This window comes from Mesoplodon bidens (genome assembly GCF_964165515.1).
Source record: "Mesoplodon bidens genome assembly, chromosome: X".
Classification (NCBI taxonomy): domain Eukaryota; kingdom Metazoa; phylum Chordata; class Mammalia; order Artiodactyla; family Ziphiidae; genus Mesoplodon; species Mesoplodon bidens.
The window spans coordinates 49,200,479-49,219,280 of record NC_138163.1 but is presented as its reverse complement, the minus strand read 5'-3'; the positions used below and the strand labels follow the sequence as shown (position 1 = coordinate 49,219,280).

Here is an 18,802-nt window from a genome sequence, read left to right as displayed (position 1 = left end):
ACACACACACACACACAAACACACAATGCCACATATGGCATGATTCCATTTCTATGAAATGTCCAGATCAGGCAAATCCATAGTGGCAGAAAGGAGATTAGTGGTTGCCAGTGTTTGAGGATAGGAGGGAATGGGGTATGACCGCTTCCTGGGTATAGGGTTTGTTTTTGAGTTGATGAAGATGCTCTGAAACTAGATAGGGGTGATGGTTGCACAGCATCGTGAATGTACTAAAAGAACTGATTTGTACATTTTATTTTTAAAACTTTTTATTTGATTTGTCCATTTTAAAGTGACTGAAATCATTAATTTTATGTTATTTTATTTTCACTTTAGTTTAAAAATAATAAAGGAAGAAATGTGCAACCCCGTCTTAACAGAGAAGAGGCTTCTTGTAAAAAAAAAAAAAAAAAAAAGCCTGAGTTGGGACGTTAAGGATGATTAGGGCTTAGAAAGTCAGTTTTGGCCAAAGCTATGCATAAGGTCTAGTTAGAGGAATGAAGATGGGCAAAGATCCATTAGAAGAAAGAGAACATAGCATATTTGAAGGATTAAAAGATGATCTGTGCAGCTACAGCAGTGAGCATGGAATGTGTTCATTTTGTGATGTATCCAGACATTAATTTGCACTTACTCTGTGCCAAGCTCGACATCAAGTAGGCCCTTGTAAAGTATTAGCTCATTAAATCTGTACAGCAATCCGATGAGGTTGGGACTATTTTTCACCTCATTTACTGATGGAGAAATTGAGAATTATTATAGAAGACAGGATTTGAGATATTAAATCCTGAGCCCAAGATCTCACAGCCTGTAAGTGAACTGGAACTTTTATCCAGGCAGTCTGGTTTGAGAGCTCACACCCTTTAACTGCCACAGCTGCCCAAAGACACCAGGTCCTGCCTCTGCAGGGCAGCTCATCTCATGAGTTTAAAGACACAGGGGATTGGAAAGTGTTTCTGTGTAGAGTTTATGTTTACAGTTTGCCTAAAGTTCAACTGAAACAATCTTTACCCATACACTCACACACACCCACTCAACCCTCCAGATACGTTTCTGAGTCATACAAGGTTTTTGCTTCTACATAGTGTTTGCACAGATTTTACCTTTAGACCTCCCAATTCTTCCCAAATCTTAAGGGTATTTTGACCTCCCAATTCTTCCCAAATCTTAAGGGTATTTTGAAATCCTTCAGGTAGAAACACTGCCTCACCTGAGAGTGGTGTTCCATCAGGGGCGCAGGCAGAGGTGTTGAGTATATCTGAGGCTAGGATATTAAACCAACATATGGGGAAGGAAGCTTTTTTCCTAATCTCTGAGTTTCCTAGGTGGCCATGGGAGAAAGAAGAGAAGTCATTATGTACATGAAATTTTCTACATCAAAATTAATGATATATGTAAATTTCATTAAAATCTGTCAGTGGTTCCCTATTTACTATCTAAACATGAGTACACTCCCTAACAAAGGTCTTAAATTTTGTTTTTGTGTTTTTGGAAGTGGGTGTTACTGATGTTATAGTCACTTCTCTGTTTATTTTGTGTCAGAAGGCACACTGTTTGCATTCTTTGTCAGGATATATAAGAGGAAGTAGATGCGAGGTAAGTAAAATTTGTTTAATATCTGAGCTCAAAATTCTATAACCTGTTCTAAGTTTCTGGGTCTCTGTCAACCCTATTTTGCCTTTCCAGCTGGCTCACTATTAAGCTGTGCCTGTAGAGATTTCCTGAGAGAGACAAGACGTCTGAAGGAAGGAGAATCTACCATGTCTTGTCTCTGTTCCTGTTCCTCTCTGTATCACCCCCAAAGACAAGAATAGTCTTGCAAATGAACTTTTATTACTTTATTTATTTTGTTTTTATTTATTTATTATTTTTGGCTGTGTCAGGTCTTCGTTGCTGCGCATGGGCTTTCTCTAGGTGCGGCGAGCGGGGACTACTCTTCGTTGTGGTGCGCGGGCTTCTCATTACGGTGGCTTCTCTTGTGCAGCACGGCCTCTAGACTTGCGGGCGTCAGTAGTTGTAGCACGCGGGCTCAGAAGTTGCAGCTCACAGGCTCTAGAGCACAGGCTCAGTAGTCGTGGCTCACAGGCTAAGTTGCTCCGCAGCGTGTGGGATCTTCGCGGACCAGGGCTTGAACCCATGTTCACTGCGTTGGCAGGTGGATTCTTAATCACTGTGCCACGGGGAAGCCCTCTGATGAATTTTTAAGAAGAATTCTTTGATATGTCTTTTATATAATTGTGATATGTTCTTTATCCTTTCATTGGCCCAGAACACTTAGCTTGTCTCCATTCCTTGGCTCTTGTGAATAATGCTGCAATGAGCATAAGGGAGCAGAGCAGAAATCACCTCCTTTGGATCTGTTTTCAGGAGTGGGATTGCTGGCTGATCTGACAGTTCTACTTTCAGTCTTTTGAGGAACCTCCATGCAGTTGTCCACAGTGGCTGCACCATTTTACTTTCCCACCAACAGGGCACGAGGGTTCCCTTTTTACCACACTCTTGCCAACACATGCTGTCTCTTGTCCTTTTGATAATAGCCATCCTAATAGGTGTGATGTCTTAATTGCAGCTTTGATTTGCATTTCCCTGATGGTTAGTGATGCTGAACACCTCTTCATATACCTATTTGCCAGTTGTATGTCTTCTTTGGGAAAATGTTTATTCGAACCGTGTGCCCTTTTATTAATTATTGGTTGATGTTTTTTTTTTGCTGTTGAGTTGATTGAATTCCTTTTATATTTTGCATATTATCCCCTCAACAGATAACATGATTTGCAAATATTTTCTTCTGCTTCATAGGTCAGTTGCCTTTTCATTTTGTTGATTGTTTCCTTTGCTGTGCAGAAACTTTTGAGTTTGATGTAGTCCACTTGTTTATTTTTGATTTTGTTGCCTTTGTTTTGGTGTCATTTCAAAAAAATATCATTGCCATAACCTATGTCAAGGAGCTTACCCCTGTGTCTTCCTCTAGGAGTTTCACAGATTCAGGCCTTACGTTTAAGTCTTTAATCCATTTTGAGTTCATTTTGGGGTATGGTGTAAGATAAGGCTCCAGTATAGTATCTTTGCACGTGGATATGCAGTGTTCCCAGCAGCATTTATTGAAGAGACTATCCTGTCCTCATTGTGTGTTCTTGGAGTTCTTGTCAAATAGTTGAACATATACGTGTGGGTTTATTTCTGGGCTGTATATTTTGATCCATTGGTCTATATATATATATATCTGTTCTTATGCCACTACCATACTGTTTTCATTACTATACCTTTGTCATATAATGAAATCAGGAACCATGATGCCTCCAGGTTTGTTATTTGTGGGGTGGTTCATCAAAGGGTACAAATGATCAGTTATAAGATGAATACATTCTAGGGATCTAATGCACAGCATGCAGATTTAATTTAAGATATTGTATGGTATGCTGGAGACTTGCTGAGAGAGTAGATCTTAGTTTTATCCCATGCACCACCCCAAAAAACCTTCAGCTATGTGAGGTTATAGATGCATAAATTAGTTTGACTGTGGTAATCATTTAACAATGTGTACGTACACCAAGCATCACATTGTTCCCCTTCAATATACAAATTTTATTTGTAAATTATACTTCCATATAGTTGGAGGGGATGGGAGGAATGTGTATCCTGTTCACATGGAAAAAATTAATTACTATAAACTGTCAGAGGTGAAGCACAGTATTTGGGTTACTAGAAAAATAGACTTTTAGTCAGCTGTCTTCAATAAACTCAATGAGCGAAAGGAAACAGTGATCAAAGAACTAGGAAACAATGAGAAAGATGTATCCCAAAGAGATAGAAATTATAAATAGGGACAAAGTAAAAGATCTTCAGCTGAAAATCACAGTAAGTGAAATGAAAAATTAATAAAAGATGTCCAACAGCAAATTTGAACAGGAGAAAAAGAATCAGCAAAGTTTAAAAGGTTAGTTGAAATATCCAGTCTCTGGAAAGGAAAAGAGGAGCAGAAAAAGCAAAGAATGAAGAATAATGAGCAAATCCTATGAGACTTATATGCATCAGCAAACTTATCAATGTACACATAATGACAGTGGCAGAGGCAGAGGAGAGAGAGAAAGGGGCAGGAAATCTTTAAAGAAATGATGCCTGAAAACCTCCAAACTTGGAGGAAAGACATGAATCTACACACCCAGTAAGTTCTACAAACTCCAAGCAGGATAAAATCAGAGATCCCCACCTAGGCACATCATGATCAAATTATCAAAAGTCAAAGACAAAGAGTGAACCTTGAAAACAGCAATAGAAACAACTCCTCATATACAAGTAATCGTCGGTAAGATTTGTGCACATTCCTCTACAGAAACCACAGAGGACAGGTGGCATTGGAATGGCATATTAAAAGCGTAGAACAAATGAACAAAAATACCCTTTCGACCAAGAATTCTATATGTGGGGGAAATGAAGGGGAGTTAAAGACATTCCAAGAGAAACAATAACTGAGAGAGTATAGCTAGTAAGCTTGCCCTATAGAAAGTACTGAAAGGAGTCCTTCAGGCTGAATTGAAACAATGCTGGGCACGTATTTGAAGCAATATGAAGAAATAAACCACAAAGGCCAAGGTAACTACACAGGTAAACGCAGAAGCCAGTATTGCTGCACTTTTGGCTTATATCTCCTTTTTGTTCTCATATATGATTTAAAATACAAATGTATAAAGCATTAACTATAAATCTCTGTTAATGGGCACCAAATATACAAACATGCCGTGTGTCACCATAATTAAATAAAGAAATGTGGCAGAGCTAGGGAAAAGCAGAGTTTTTGAATACTATGGCAACTATCTCCGTATTAATACAAACTTGATTATTATAAAGCTAAGATACTAATTGTAACTCCCAGTGTAACCACCGACACTGCCCCCACAAAAAGCTCCAGCACTAAAAAAAAACTAAAACAGTACAGCAGAAGGAGTGATAAAGGATCACTTTGTACACTATAAAAAGTAATTAATAACAGAAAGTAGAGTAATTGAGGAGTGAAGGAACAAAAAAGACTGACATGTGGAAAATAAATAGGAAAATGTCAGGAAAACTCTTTCCTTGTCAGTAATCAAAACAATAACCATAGATAAAACTGTTCAACGAAAAGACAGCACCAGTGAGTGAACTTCAGGCAGTCACCTTAGCGCTGGATGCTCTGGCCAACAGTTAGCACCATCTGCACATTTTCATAGACAATCAGGCCGTTGTCATCGGTCTGGCTGTCTGGTCCGGCCCGTGGTGGCAGCGACGTTTCCTTGTGTAAAACTGTCCCCTTTGGGGTAAAGAGCCTTGGGAATCTCTTGGCCCACAGACTCCCAAATTATAAATCCAGGTCACACGTGTCTCTACATATACTAAAACCACTACGCAGGGCTTCGCCAAGACCCTCCTTATGGGCTTTGGAGTTCCGGGCCTTATTGATGGTGATCGAAGCATGCATTTTACTTCACAGGATACACCACGCTGGGCTCTTGAACAGCCTTCAGTGGACCTTATGCCTCCCTACCTGGCCTTAGGCTGCAGGACTCAAGAGTTCCAGAGTGGCTTACTTCCACAAGTTCAGATTCCATTACACGAAAATGGCACGTTTCTGTCGCTTGCAACACGCCAGAGGTGAATTATAGTATAGGGTCTGACTGCATCCTTTGATGTTTGACTGCTGAGGGCTTTTAAACGTCAACCCTCCCTCTTCCCCACTGCCCCACCCTCCACTCTCTCCTTTGGCACGGTTGTAGGGTGGAGGGCAGGAGGAGTGGGCATCAAACGACACTAGCTACTGCCAGCACAAGGGAACTGTCATGCTGGCCCCATCCACTAATCACAGTAGAACTCCCAAAGCAATTTCTTCCATTCCTGACTCTCTGAAGTCTATTTTGGAGCAGCTTGGAAAGGATGCCCTGCTCTCCCCGCAGAAGCCTCCTCACGTAAGGAATACACTTTGCATCGTGTCTCGGTAGTGTGTGTGTGTGTGTGTGTGTGTGTGTGTGTGTGTGTGTGTGTGTGTGTGTGTGTGTGTGTGTGTGTGTGTGTGTGTGTGTGTGGTGTCACCAGTCTTGATTGACCGTTGAACCCAACTTGGGATAGGAGGACTCCATAGTGACTCAGGGTGGCAACAACAACTCTTCTCCTCAGCCTTCCCAGGAGCGCACTGCAGAATGTGTGCTTCCCATCTGTGAAGCATTAGGATGTGTCAAATTAGATGTCCTGGATCCCAAGGCAGTGTGCTTACTGGAAGTAAGGGACATAGCTTATGTTCTCCTGAACGTGAAGTTACAGCTGACACCCAGTCTAGCTTCTATGCCCATCAACAGTAGTAACTGGGATTAGCATAAAATAGTTGTTGATTTCTTCCTCGTTTTCAGCATTCGTTACCCGTGACCACTCGGCTAAGTGGGGCTGAGTACAACAAAATGGCTCGGACTGTTGACCGAGAAATGACTCTAGGAAGCCTGTGCTGTTAAGGTCTGCCATGCTGTATTAGACTGCTCAGGCTGCCCTAATAAAATGCCATAGGCTGGGCGGCTTAAACAAGACAGTTATTTATTTCCTACAGTTCTGGAGGCTAGGAAGCCCAAAGTCAGGTGTCAGGATGGTGGAGTTCTTGGTGAGGGCCCTCGTTTTGGCTTGAAGATAGCCGCCTTCTTCCTGTGGCTTCACGTTGGGATGGTGGGAGGAGAGTACCATCTATGGTCTCTTCCTGTAAGGGCAATAATCCCAATGTGTGGACCCCAGCCTCCTGACCTTACCAAAACTGAATGACCTACCAAAGACCCAGTCTCCAAATACCATCTCCTGGGGGTGGGGTGGGGCTGGGGACGGGCTTCTCGTATGAATTTGGGAGGCAAGGGGTGTACACAATCCAGTGCAGAGCAGGTGCTCAGACCAGTCTTTAAAAGAAATCTCTCTCTCTCTCTCTCTCTCTCTCTCTCTCTCTCTCTTCCCTCTCTCTCTCTGTCTTCATTTCTTGGAGGCTGCAACGGAATTGGGGAGCCCTGATGAAACACTCTCCAGCTCCTGTCTTTACTGCTTCTTCCACTCTCCATTCTCACTGCATCCATATCGACTCTGTATGTCCTTTTCTAAGGAGCCTTAACAGCATTAAAACCTCCAAATTTGCTTGCTGTCTCTTGTGGGAGGTTTTAAGCGTTGCTGAGATTTGATCTATACAACTTCTCTCTCTCTCTCGGTTTTGAACTAAGTGTCTGTATCAGCGTGAGCTGCCCCAGGGTGGCAATTGGGGAAAACATGCAGGTTCCCATACCCCAGGGCACCGCCTTTAGGGGTATTGTAGTTTTGCTCTTGCAGTTGTGGAATGAAAAGAAGGGATTCCTGTGCGATCACAGAGGCTGAGGGTGAGCTGGCCCTTTAAGGCCTCCAGGGAAAGTGAAGACCTTGATCACTCATTGGACGGTGGTGCTGTCAATCCTTGGCTGCTGGCAAATGAGCTTAGAGTCGACGCTGGAGGAAGTGGCCCTTCGTTGACCCTTGTAAGGTCCGCCTCCCGTCACCAGCCAATCAAGCTCTTTCCCGCCTTGTGCGCAGCAGCCGCGGCCCAGTCTCGGTGGGGCGCTCCGCGGGCAGGCCGTCTGCACTTCCCGTAGCGGGGCTCGCAGAGGAAACTTCTCCGACTCTTGTCCCCTGGGCAGCCGGCTTCTCTGCAGCCCCCACCGCGTCCCGGTGGCCCAGCTGCCAACAGCGTCCCCTCCCTCAGCGACACTCAGCGCAGCGGCCGCCATCTTCCCCACGGTCGTCACTGCAGCCCGATCCGTGTCTGGCGTGTCCCTCCAGCCATGTCTGCCACCGAGGAGCGTGGGCCGATCCCAGGTGGCCAGGATAGAGCTGGTGGCAGGGCGGGTGGTGACCCCAGTCCCCTCGGGGTCCGTGCCTCCCCTTCGGGAGGGATGGATGGAGTCGAGGGGGCCGCGGCCCTTCTGGCTTCCCTGGGGCTCTCCAGAGCCCTTCACGGGGAGGATGGTGGGCAGGAGGCCGCCCAGGCCGCAGTGGCAGAAGACTGGGATGCAGAGATGGTGGAGGAGGAGGTGGAAGAGTTTGAATTAGACACTGAGGACCGGGAGGAGGCTGAGTACCAGTCAGAAGAGGGGGAGGAAACTGAGGAAGAGGTCGAGGAGGAGGAAGAGACAGAAGAGGAGGACGAGCATGGGCAGGGAGGCGCGGGAGTGGTCGCAGGCTGCGGGGCGCCCGCGGTGCAGTTTCATTCCCTGCTCCGGGATGTGGCCCATTGTCTTCTGCACCACAGCCACTACAAGGACCGTGTCCTGGTCAGGCCCCACGCCAGCCGCGTGATGGTCAGGCGCCGCTCCCAACGGCCCTCGGACCCTGCAGATGCTGCCGCGCTTCTTCACGGGCAGGAAGACCTGGGAGAGGCAGGTGAGGTCTGGGGGGATCGAGTACCAGGCAGAGGGCCCCCCGCCCTGGGAGCCCCGGGAGCCTGCGGAGGGGGTGGCATCCCAGAAGGCAGAGGAACCGGTGGTGGGGGCAGGGGAGGCTGAGATCTGGGCGGGCGAGGTCCTGGCTGATGCCTCCGAGTCCTGGGTGGCTGGGACTTGTGGACCCGTCGAAGGGGCCGAGGCTGGCGAGGCGCGGCCCAGTCCCCTGTCCCTTGCAGCCCCTGCTGTGTCATCGGCCTCAAAGGCAGGGTGCACTCAGCGCTGGCCTCTGGCGGTTAAGCAGCGGGTCAAAGCTCTCAAAAAACTTCAGGCACGATATGCACAAATAGAAGCCAAATTCAATAAAGACCTTTAGGATCTTGAGAAAATGTATGCCGCTTTCTACCAACCTAGGGGCAAACAAATGGCATACCTCACTTTTGGCTGACGGGCTTCTAAAAATGTAAAGATTCTCAGTACGATGACCTGAGAAAATGATGAAATGGCACAGGGGCACATTTCAGTGGCTGAGGAATCAATGAGATTTGCGGTAGAATTTGTCTTGAAAGCGGGTGAACAATTTCCAGTGAGGTTCTGGCAGAAACATACAAAAATCCACTCAGAATCAAATGATTTTGATGCCTTCTCCAAAGGGCCAGAAATAATCAGCAGCACAGTGTGTGAGATCTACTGGAAACGGGGATAATGTTGTGAAAACTGTCAAGCAGCAAAAGTGTGAGGGCCAAGGAAGTGCTTTATCAACCAGTAGGAACATGACCAGTTATTTTTCTTATTAATTTATTTATTTTCTGACATATTTCTCTTCTCCAGATCCTCCTGAGAGCAGAGAACTAGATTCTGCTGCTGATTTTAAATCGGGAAATGTTTCCCACCACCTTGGGATGCCAAAGTCCGTATCATTCGACACTAAAGAAGAGAGTGAATATCATTATGAAAATGCTGAGGAAGAGAAAGAGGATGGAGATAAAAAAGCAGAAGAAGGACCGAAGCTGGATATGGTCTCAGCAGAGGGCAGCTCTGGAGAACACAAGGTATTATTGTATAGTGCAACCGGTCCTGACATACACCTGTTACTGACAGCTTTATGTTTTGTTTTGTTTACATCCTTAATCTATTTTATGTTTATCTTTTTAACATCTTTATGGGAGTATAATTGCTTTACAGGAGTGTGTTAGTTTCTGCTTTATAACAAAGTGAGTCACCTATAGTATACCTATATCCCCATTTCTCTTCCCACTTGCGTCTCCCTGCCACCCTCCCTATCCCACCCGTCTAGGTGGTCACAGAGCTCCGAGCTGATCTCCCTGTGCTACGCAGCTCCTTCCCACTAGCTATCTATCATGTTTTTATTTTGTTTTGTAAAGTAAATAAGAAAAATTTGTTGAAATTTACTTTTGGAAAAACAGTTTAATGTTAATAATGTACTTGTATTCTAGATGGTATGGAAAGAAGTGTGTTCTGAAATGTATTTCATTTACAGCCACAAGTCCACTGTCCTGGAGCTTTAAGTCTACTGCAGATGGGAAATGTATCAGACCTGGAAATAGAGACCTATAATTTTTTAGAGGTCTAATATATAGAGACCTATATTTTTAGAGACTGGTCACCAGGAGAAGCAGCTAAAGCGACTAAGCTGTGCACTAGCTGTACCTTCATCACCTGGCCACAGAAATGAAGTCTCTTGGAATAACAATGCCTTTGAGACGGGGACTCCTTACAAAGTAGTAAAAAGTTAAGGATTTCAAATAAGACTGCATTTCATGAGTAATTCACAAATATTAGTTCAATTTAGATGTTTTATTCAAAAGGAAAGAAAATTAGCCATAGTATTATTATTGGCTCTCACTGAGTTGGTAATTCAATCCTAGTTTCTCTTTCCGCTACCCATTCATCTTTTCCTTTCTCTCTCTCATCTCTCTCTCTCTCTCAGTATCACACTCTTTCTTTCTCCCATTCTTAATTTTCACACCTGTGGATATTTGATAACAGCCTCATTCTCATTATACAGATATGGAAACTGAAGGTCTGGGATTATAAGGGATTTATGATTTGGTAAGGAGCATAGGCTCTTAAGGTGGAAAGACACTTAAATCACAGAGTGGCCTTTCAAGAAAAAAAACTAACATATATAGTGGTTGGCAAGAGAGAGATGTGGTTGGTGTGATGAAATGATGTGCACCCTGACAACCAAGGGTCTGGGTTATAAGAAGAAAACATTTTGTTTTCTCCTTGGAGAGCCAGGAGATGTACATAGTATTGACTCATATTTAGAAAGTCCCTGGTGCATGTTATTGGTGTACAATTGTTAATTGACTCTTATCCCATCCTACAGTTGGAAGACATAAAAAGAAGTGGACAGCGAAAGAAAAGAAGAATTTGTCCTTCACGGAGATTCTAGTTTTCATTAGCCCACAACACAGATTTTGTTTCAAAGTTCAACATCCCAAAATGATATTAACTGCTATCTGACTTTATTCTTACCTTTTACATATAAATTTGACAGTATTGTTCACATTGAAAATAAAAGCTTGTTTGACATGAATAAGCTGCAGAGGTTTTTGTTTTAACATAAATAACACTGACTCCAATGTATCTTTGTTCTATGTATTTCGGCCCACCTTACTGTCATTGAAAGGGATTTCTTTCAAGTATTTGGTAAGCCTGTTTGACATCCTTTTATAGCAGCCTCAAATAAATTAAAATATTAGATTATAAACAACTTGTGTGATGATAGAGATGGTGGCCCAGCCTCTAGTATATGTTATTGAACGAAACTGATGGATGACCTAGCTTGCCTGGGGACCAGATGGTGCTATTGGCCCGCCATGGAGCAGCAGCAGCAGCATCAGCATCAGCATCAGCATCAGCTGGGAACTTGTTTGAAATGCAAATTCTCAGACCCTGCCCCAGACCTACTGGATTGGATATTCTGAAGGTAGGCTGCTAGCCATCAGGTTTTGACAAGTCCTCCAAGTGCTACTGAAGCACACTAAAGTTTGAGAACCACTGCTTTAGAGCAGTGGGGGAAACGTTTAACTACACCTACAGTAGAACTAGCCTTAATTCACTGACTTGGTACTATTGCAGGGAAACTGAACAGGATGGTAAGATCTGGACTGAGGAAGGTGCTAGAATTCTCAGGGGCCTGAGACACAAAGACCTCCCGGAGGGAGGTGTTAGTTTCCTAGGTTTACCGTAACAAATTACCACAAAGCAGGTGGCTTAAAACAACCGAAATTTATTCTCTCACAGTTCTGGAGACTAGGAAGCCCAAAGTCAGGGTGCCAGCATGGTGGAGTTCTTGGTGAGGGCCCTCGTTTTGCCTTGAAGATAGCCGCCTTCTTCCTGTGGCTTCACGTTGGGGTGGTGGGAGGAGAGTACCATCTATGGTCTCTTCCTGTCAGGGCAATAATCCCAATGTGTGGACCCCAGCCTCCTGACCTTACCAAAACTGAATGACCTACCAAAGACCCAGTCTCCAAATACCATCTCCTGGGGTTGGGGTGGGGCTGGGGACGGGCTTCTCGTATGAATTTGGGAGGCAAGGGGTGTGCACATTCCAGTGCAGAGCAGGTGCTCAGCACAGTCTTTAAAAGAAATCTCTCTCTCTCTCTCTCTCTCTGTCTCTCTTCCCTCTCTCTCTCTGTCTTCATTTCTTGGAGGCTGCAACGGAATTGGGGAGCCCTGATGAAACACTCTCCAGCTCCTGTCTTTACGGCTTCTTCCACTCTCCATTCTCACTGCATCCATATCGACTCTGTATGTCCTTTTCTAAGGAGCCTTAACAGCATTAAAACCTCCAAATTCTCTTGCTGTCTCCTGTGGGAGGTTTTAAGCGTTGCTGAGATTTGATCTATACACCTTCTCTCTCTCTCTCGTTTTTGAACTGTGTCTGTATCAGCGTGAGCTGCCCCAGGGTGGCAATTGGGGAACACATGCAGGTTCCCATACCCCAGGGCGCCGCCCTTTAGGCGCATTGTAGTTTTGCTCTTGCAGTGGTGGAATGAAAAGGAAGGGATTCCTGTGCCCTCACAGAGGCTGAGGGTGAGCTGGGCCTTTAAGGCCTCCAGGGAAACTGAAGACCTTGATCACTCATTGGAGGGTGGTGCTGTCAATCCTTGGCTGCTGGCAAATGAGCTTAGAGTCGGCGCTGGAGGAAGTGGCCCCTCGTTGGCCCTTCTAAGTTTTGCCTCCCGTCACCAGCCAATCAAGCTCTTTCCCGCCCTGTGCGCGGCGGCCTCGGCCCAATCTCGCCGGGGCGCTCGGCGGGCAGGCCGTCTGCTCTTCCAGTAGCGGGGCTCCCAGAGGAATTTTCTCTGACTCTGGTGCCGTGGGCAGCCGGCTTCTCTGCAGCCCCCACCCCGTGCCGGAGGCCCCGCTGCCAACAGCGACCCCTACCTCAGCGACACCCAGCCCGGTGGCCGCCATCTTCCCCGCGGTCGTCACTGCAGCCCGATCCGTGTCTGGCGTGTCCCTCCTGCCATGTCTGCCACCGAGGAGCGTGGGCCGATCCCAGGTGGCCAGGACGGAGCTGGAGGCGGGGCGGGTGGCGACCCCAGTCCCCTCGGGGTCCGTGCCTCCCCTTCGGGAGGGATGGATGGAGTCGAGGGGGACGCGGCCCTTCTGGCCTCCCTGGGGCTCTCCAGAGCCCTTCACGGGGAGGATGGTGGGCAGGAGGCCGCTCAGGCCGCAGTGGCAGAAGAATGGGATGCAGAGCTGGTGGAGGAGGAGGAGGAAGAGCTTGAATTAGACATCGAGGACCAGGAGGAGGCTGAGTACCAGTCAGAAGAGGGGGAGGAAACCTGAGGAAGAGGTCGAGGAGGAGGAAGAGACAGAAGAGGAGGACGAGCATGGGCAGGGAGGCGCGGGAGTGGTACCGGGCCATGGGGCGCCCGCGGCGCAGTATCAGTCCCTGCACTGGGATGTGGCCCATTGCCTTGTGCCCCAGGACCACTACCACGTCCATGCCGTGGCCGGGCCCCACGCCGAATTCGTGATGGTCAGTCGCTGCTCGCGACGGCCCTCGGACCCTGCAGAGGATGCCGCGCCTCCTCAGGGTCAGGAAGCCCCGGGAGAGACAGGTGAGGTCTGGGGGGGCGAGTACCAGGCAGAGGGCCCCCCGCCCTGGGAGCTGCGGGAACCCGCAGAGGGGGCGGCATCCCAGAAGGCAGAGGAACCTGCGGCGGCGGTAGTGGAGGCCGAGTTCTGGGTGTGCGAGGTCCTGGCTGATGGCTCCGAGTCCTGGGAGGCTGGGGCGTGTGGACCCGACGACGGGGCCGAGGCTGGTGAGGGGCGGCCCAGTCCCCTGTCCCTTGCAGCCCCTGACTGGGCATCGGCCTCAAAGGCAGGGTGCACTCAGCGCTGGCCTCTGGCGGTTAAGCAGCGGGTCAAAGCTCTCAGAAACCTTCAGGCACGATATGCACAAGTAGAAGCCCAATTCTCTAAAGAACTTTAGGATCTTGAGAAAAAGTATGCTGCCGTCTACGAACTGAAGGGCAAACGAATGGCATACCTCACTTTTGGTTGACGGGCTTCTAAAAATGTTAAGATTCTTAGTAGGATGACCTGAGAAAATGATGAATTGGCACAGGGGCACTTTTCAGTGGTTGAGGAATCAATGAGGTTCACGGTAGAATTTGTCTTGAAATGGGGTGAACATTTTCCAGTGACGTTCTGGCAGAAACATACAAAATTGCTCTCAGGATCAAATGATTTCGATCCCTTCTCCAAAGGGCCAGAAATAATCAGCAGCACAGTGTGTGTGAGATCTCCTGGAAAGAGGGGGAAAATGTTGTGAAAACTGTCAAGCAGCAGAAGTGTGAGGGCCAAGGAAGTGCTGTATCAACCAGTAGGAACATGACCAGCTAGTCTTCTTATTTATTTATTTATTTTCTGACATATTTCTCTTCTCCAGATCCTCCTGAGAGCAGAGAACTAGATTCTGCTGCTGATTTTAAATCGGGAAATGTTTCCCACCACCTTGGGATGCCAAAGTCCGTATCATTCGACACTAAAGAAGAGAGTGAATATCATTATGAAAATGCTGAGGAAGAGAAAGAGGATGGAAATGAAAAAGCAGAAGAAGGACCGAAGCTGGATATGGTCTCAGCAGAGGGCAGCTCTGGAGAATACAAGGTATTATTGTATAGTGCAACCGGTCCTGACATATACCTGTTACTGACAGCTTTATGTTTTGTTTTGTTTACATCCTTAATCTATTTTTTGTTTATCTTTTTAACATCTTTATGGGAGTATAATTGCTTTACAGGGGTGTGTTAGTTTCTGCTTTATAACAAAGTGAATCACCTATAGTACACCTATATCCCCATTTCTCTTCCCACTTGCGTCTCCCTCCCACCCTCCCTATCCCACCTGTCTAGGTGGTCACAGAGCTCCGAGCTGATCTCCCTGTGCTACGCAGTTGCTTCCCACTAGCTATCTATCATGTTTTTAATTTTTTTGTAAAGTAAATAAGAAAAAGTTGTTGAAATTTAGATTTGGAAAAACAGTTTAATGTTAATAATGTGCTTGTATTCTAGATGGTATGGAAAGAAGTGTGTTCTGAAATGTATTTCATTTACAGCCACAAGTCCATTGTCCTGGAGCTTTAAGTCTACTGCAGATGGGAAATTTATCAGACCTGGAAATAGAGACCTATATTTTTTTAGAGGTCTAATATATAGAGACCTATATTTTTAGAGACTGGTCACCAGGAGAAGCAGCTAAAGCGACTAAGCTGTGCACTAGCTGTACCTTCATCACCTGGCCACAGAAATGAAGTCTCTTGGAATAGCAATGCCTTTGAGACGGGGACTCCTTACAAAGTAGTAAAAAGTTTAGGATTTCAAATAAGACTGCATTTCATGAGTAATTCACAAATATTAGTTCAATTTAGATGTTTTATTCAAAAGGAAAGAAAATTAGCCATAGTATTATTATTGGCTCTCACTGAGTTGGTAATTCAATCCTAGTTTCTCTTTCCGCTACCCATTCATCTTTTCCTTTCTCTCTCTCATCTCTCTCTCTCTCTCAGTATCACACTCTTTCTTTCTCCCATTCTTAATTTTCACACCTGTGGATATTTGATAACAGCCTCATTCTCATTATAGAGATATGGAAACTGAAGGTCTGGGATTATAAGGGATTTATGATTTGGTAAGGAGCATAGGCTCTTAAGGTGGAAAGACACTTAAATCACAGAGTGGCCTTTCAAGAAAAAAAACTAACATATATAGTGGTTGGCAAGAGAGAGATGTGGTTGGTGTGATGAAATGATGTGCACCCTGACAACCAAGGGTCTGGGTTATAAGAAGAAAACATTTTGTTTTCTCCTTGGAGAGCCAGGAGATGTACATAGTATTGACTCATATTTAGAAAGTCCCTGGTGCATGTTATTGGTGTACAATTGTTAATTGACTCTTATCCCATCCTACAGTTGGAAGACATAAAAAGAAGTGGACAGCGAAAGAAAAGAAGAATTTGTCCTTCACGGAGATTCTAGTTTTCATTAGCCCACAACACAGATTTTGTTTCAAAGTTCAACATCCCAAAATGATATTAACTGCTATCTGACTTTATTCTTACCTTTTACATATAAATTTGACAGTATTGTTCACATTGAAAATAAAAGCTTGTTTGACATGAATAAGCTGCAGAGGTTTTTTTTTTTAACATAAATAACACTGACTCCAATGTATCTTTGTTCTATGTATTTCGGCCCACCTTACTGTCATTGAAAGGGATTTCTTTCAAGTATTTGGTAAGCCTGTTTGACATCCTTTTAGAGCAGCCTCAAATAAATTAAAATATTAGATTATAAACAACTTGTGTGATGATAGAGATGGTGGCCCAGCCTCTAGTATATGTTATTGAACGAAACTGATGGATGACCTAGCTTGCCTGGGGACCAGATGGTGCTATTGGCCCGCCATGGAGCAGCAGCATCAGCATCAGCATCAGCATCAGCTGGGAACTTGTTTGAAATGCAAATTCTCAGACCCTGCCCCAGACCTACTGGATTGGGTATTCTGAAGGTAGGCTGCTAGCCATCAGGTTTTGACAAGTCCTCCAAGTGCTACTGAAGCACACTAAAGTTTGAGAACCACTGCTTTAGAGCAGTGGGGGAAACGTTTAACCACACCTACAGTAGAACTAGCCTTAATTCACTGACTTGGTACTATTGCAGGGAAACTGAACAGGATGGTAAGATCTGGACTGAGGAAGGTACTAGAATTCTCAGGGGCCTGAGACACAAAGACCTCCCGGAGGGAGGTGTTTGTTTCCTAGGTTTACCGTAACAAATTACCACAAAGCAGGTGGCTTAAAACAACCGAAATTTATTCTCTCACAGTTCTGGAGACTAGGAAGCCCAAAGTCAGGGTGCCAGCATGGTGGAGTTCTTGGTGAGGGCCCTCGTTTTGCCTTGAAGATAGCCGCCTTCTTCCTGTGGCTTCACGTTGGGGTGGTGGGAGGAGAGTACCATCTATGGTCTCTTCCTGTCAGGGCAATAATCCCAATGTGTGGAACCCAGCCTCCTGACCTTACCAAAACTGAATGACCTACCAAAGACCCAGTCTCCAAATACCATCTCCTGGGGGTGGGGTGGGGCTGGGGACGGGCTTCTCGTATGAATTTGGGAGGCAAGGGGTGTGCACATTCCAGTGCAGAGCAGGTGCTCAGCACAGTCTTTAAAAGAAATCTCTCTCTCTCTCTCTCTCTCTCTCTCTCTATCTCTGACTCTCTTCCCTCTCTCTCTCTGTCTTCATTTCTTGGAGGCTGCAACGGAATTGGGGAGCCCTGATGAAACACTCTCCAGCTCCTGTCTTTACGGCTTCGTCCACTCTCCATTCTCACTGCATCCATATCGACTCTGTATGTCCTTTTCTAAGGAGCCTTAACAGCATTAAAACCTCCAAATTCTCTTGCTGTCTCCTGTGGGAGGTTTTAAGCGTTGCTGAGATTTGATCTATACACCTTCTCTCTCTCTCTCGTTTTTGAACTGTGTCTGTATCAGCGTGAGCTGCCCCAGGGTGGCAATTGGGGAACACATGCAGGTTCCCATACCCCAGGGCGCCGCCCTTTAGGCGCATTGTAGTTTTGCTCTTGCAGTGGTGGAATGAAAAGGAAGGGATTCCTGTGCCCTCACAGAGGCTGAGGGTGAGCTGGGCCTTTAAGGCCTCCAGGGAAACTGAAGACCTTGATCACTCATTGGAGGGTGGTGCTGTCAATCCTTGGCTGCTGGCAAATGAGCTTAGAGTCGGCGCTGGAGGAAGTGGCCCCTCGTTGGCCCTTCTAAGTTTCGCCTCCCGTCACCAGCCAATCAAGCACTTTCCCGCCCTGTGCGCGGCGGCCTCGGCCCAATCTCGCGGGGGCGCTCGGCGGGCAGGCCGTCTGCTCTTCCAGTAGCGGGGCTCCCAGAGGCGTTTTCTCTGACTCTGGAGCCGTGGGCAGCCGGCTTCTCTGCAGCCCCCACCCCGTGCCGGAGGCCCCGCTGCCAACAGCGTCCCCTCCCTCAGCGACACCCAGCCCGGTGGCCGCCATCTTCCCCGCGGTCGTCACTGCAGCCCGATCCGTGTCTGGCGTGTCCCTCCTGCCATGTCTGCCACCGAGGAGCGTGGGCCGATCCCAGGTGGCCAGGACGGAGCTGGAGGCGGGGCGGGTGGCGACCCCAGTCCCCTCGGGGTCCGTGCCTCCCCTTCGGGAGGGATGGATGGAGTCGAGGGGGACTCGGCCCTTCTGGCCTCCCTGGGGCTCTTCAGAGCCCTTCACGGGGAGGATGGTGGGCAGGAGGCCGCTCAGGCCGCAGTGGCAGAAGACTGGGATGCAGAGCTGGTGGAGGAGGAGGAGGAAGAGCTTGAATTAGACATCGAGGACCAGGAGGAGGCTGAGTACCAGTCAGAAGAGGGGGAGGAAACTGAGGAAGAGGTCGAGGAGGAGGAAGAGACAGAAGAGGAGGACGAGCATGGGCAGGGAGGCGCGGGAGTGGTCCCGGGCCATGGGGCGCCCGCGGCGCAGTATCAGTTCATGCACCGGGATGTGGCCCATTGCCTCGTGCCCGAGGACCACTACCACGTCCATGCCGTGGCCGGGCCCCACGCCGAATTCGTGATGGTCAGTCGCTGCTCGCGACGGCCCTCGGACCCTGCAGAGGATGCCGCGCCTCCTCAGGGTCAGGAAACCCCGGGAGAGACAGGTGAGGTCTGGGGGGCCGAGTACCAGGCAGAGGGCCCCCCGCCCTGGGAGCTGCGGGAACCCGCAGAGGGGGCGGCATCCCAGAAGGCAGAGGAACCTGCGGCGGCGGTAGTGGAGGCCGAGTTCTGGGTGTGCGAGGTCCTGGCTGATGGCTCCTAGTCCTGGGAGGCTGGGGCGTGTGGACCCGA

General features: G+C 47.3%; 1 protein-coding gene across 1 annotated transcript in view; it reads left to right on the top strand.

Annotated features, from left to right (window-relative positions):
* LOC308609322 (uncharacterized protein) overlaps positions 1–17,828 on the top strand; it is a gene marked incomplete at its 3' end in the record, with an annotated part of 61,381 nt that extends 43,553 nt beyond the window's left edge. The window contains exons 2-5 of the mRNA XM_081223009.1: positions 8,273–8,403; positions 9,234–9,454; positions 13,372–13,509; positions 17,739–17,828. Of these exons, the coding sequence (XP_081079135.1) occupies positions 8,273–8,403; positions 9,234–9,454; positions 13,372–13,509; positions 17,739–17,828 (580 nt within the window). The remainder of the gene's footprint in view (positions 1–8,272; positions 8,404–9,233; positions 9,455–13,371; positions 13,510–17,738) is intronic.
* Positions 17,829–18,802: the final 974 nt, after the last annotated feature.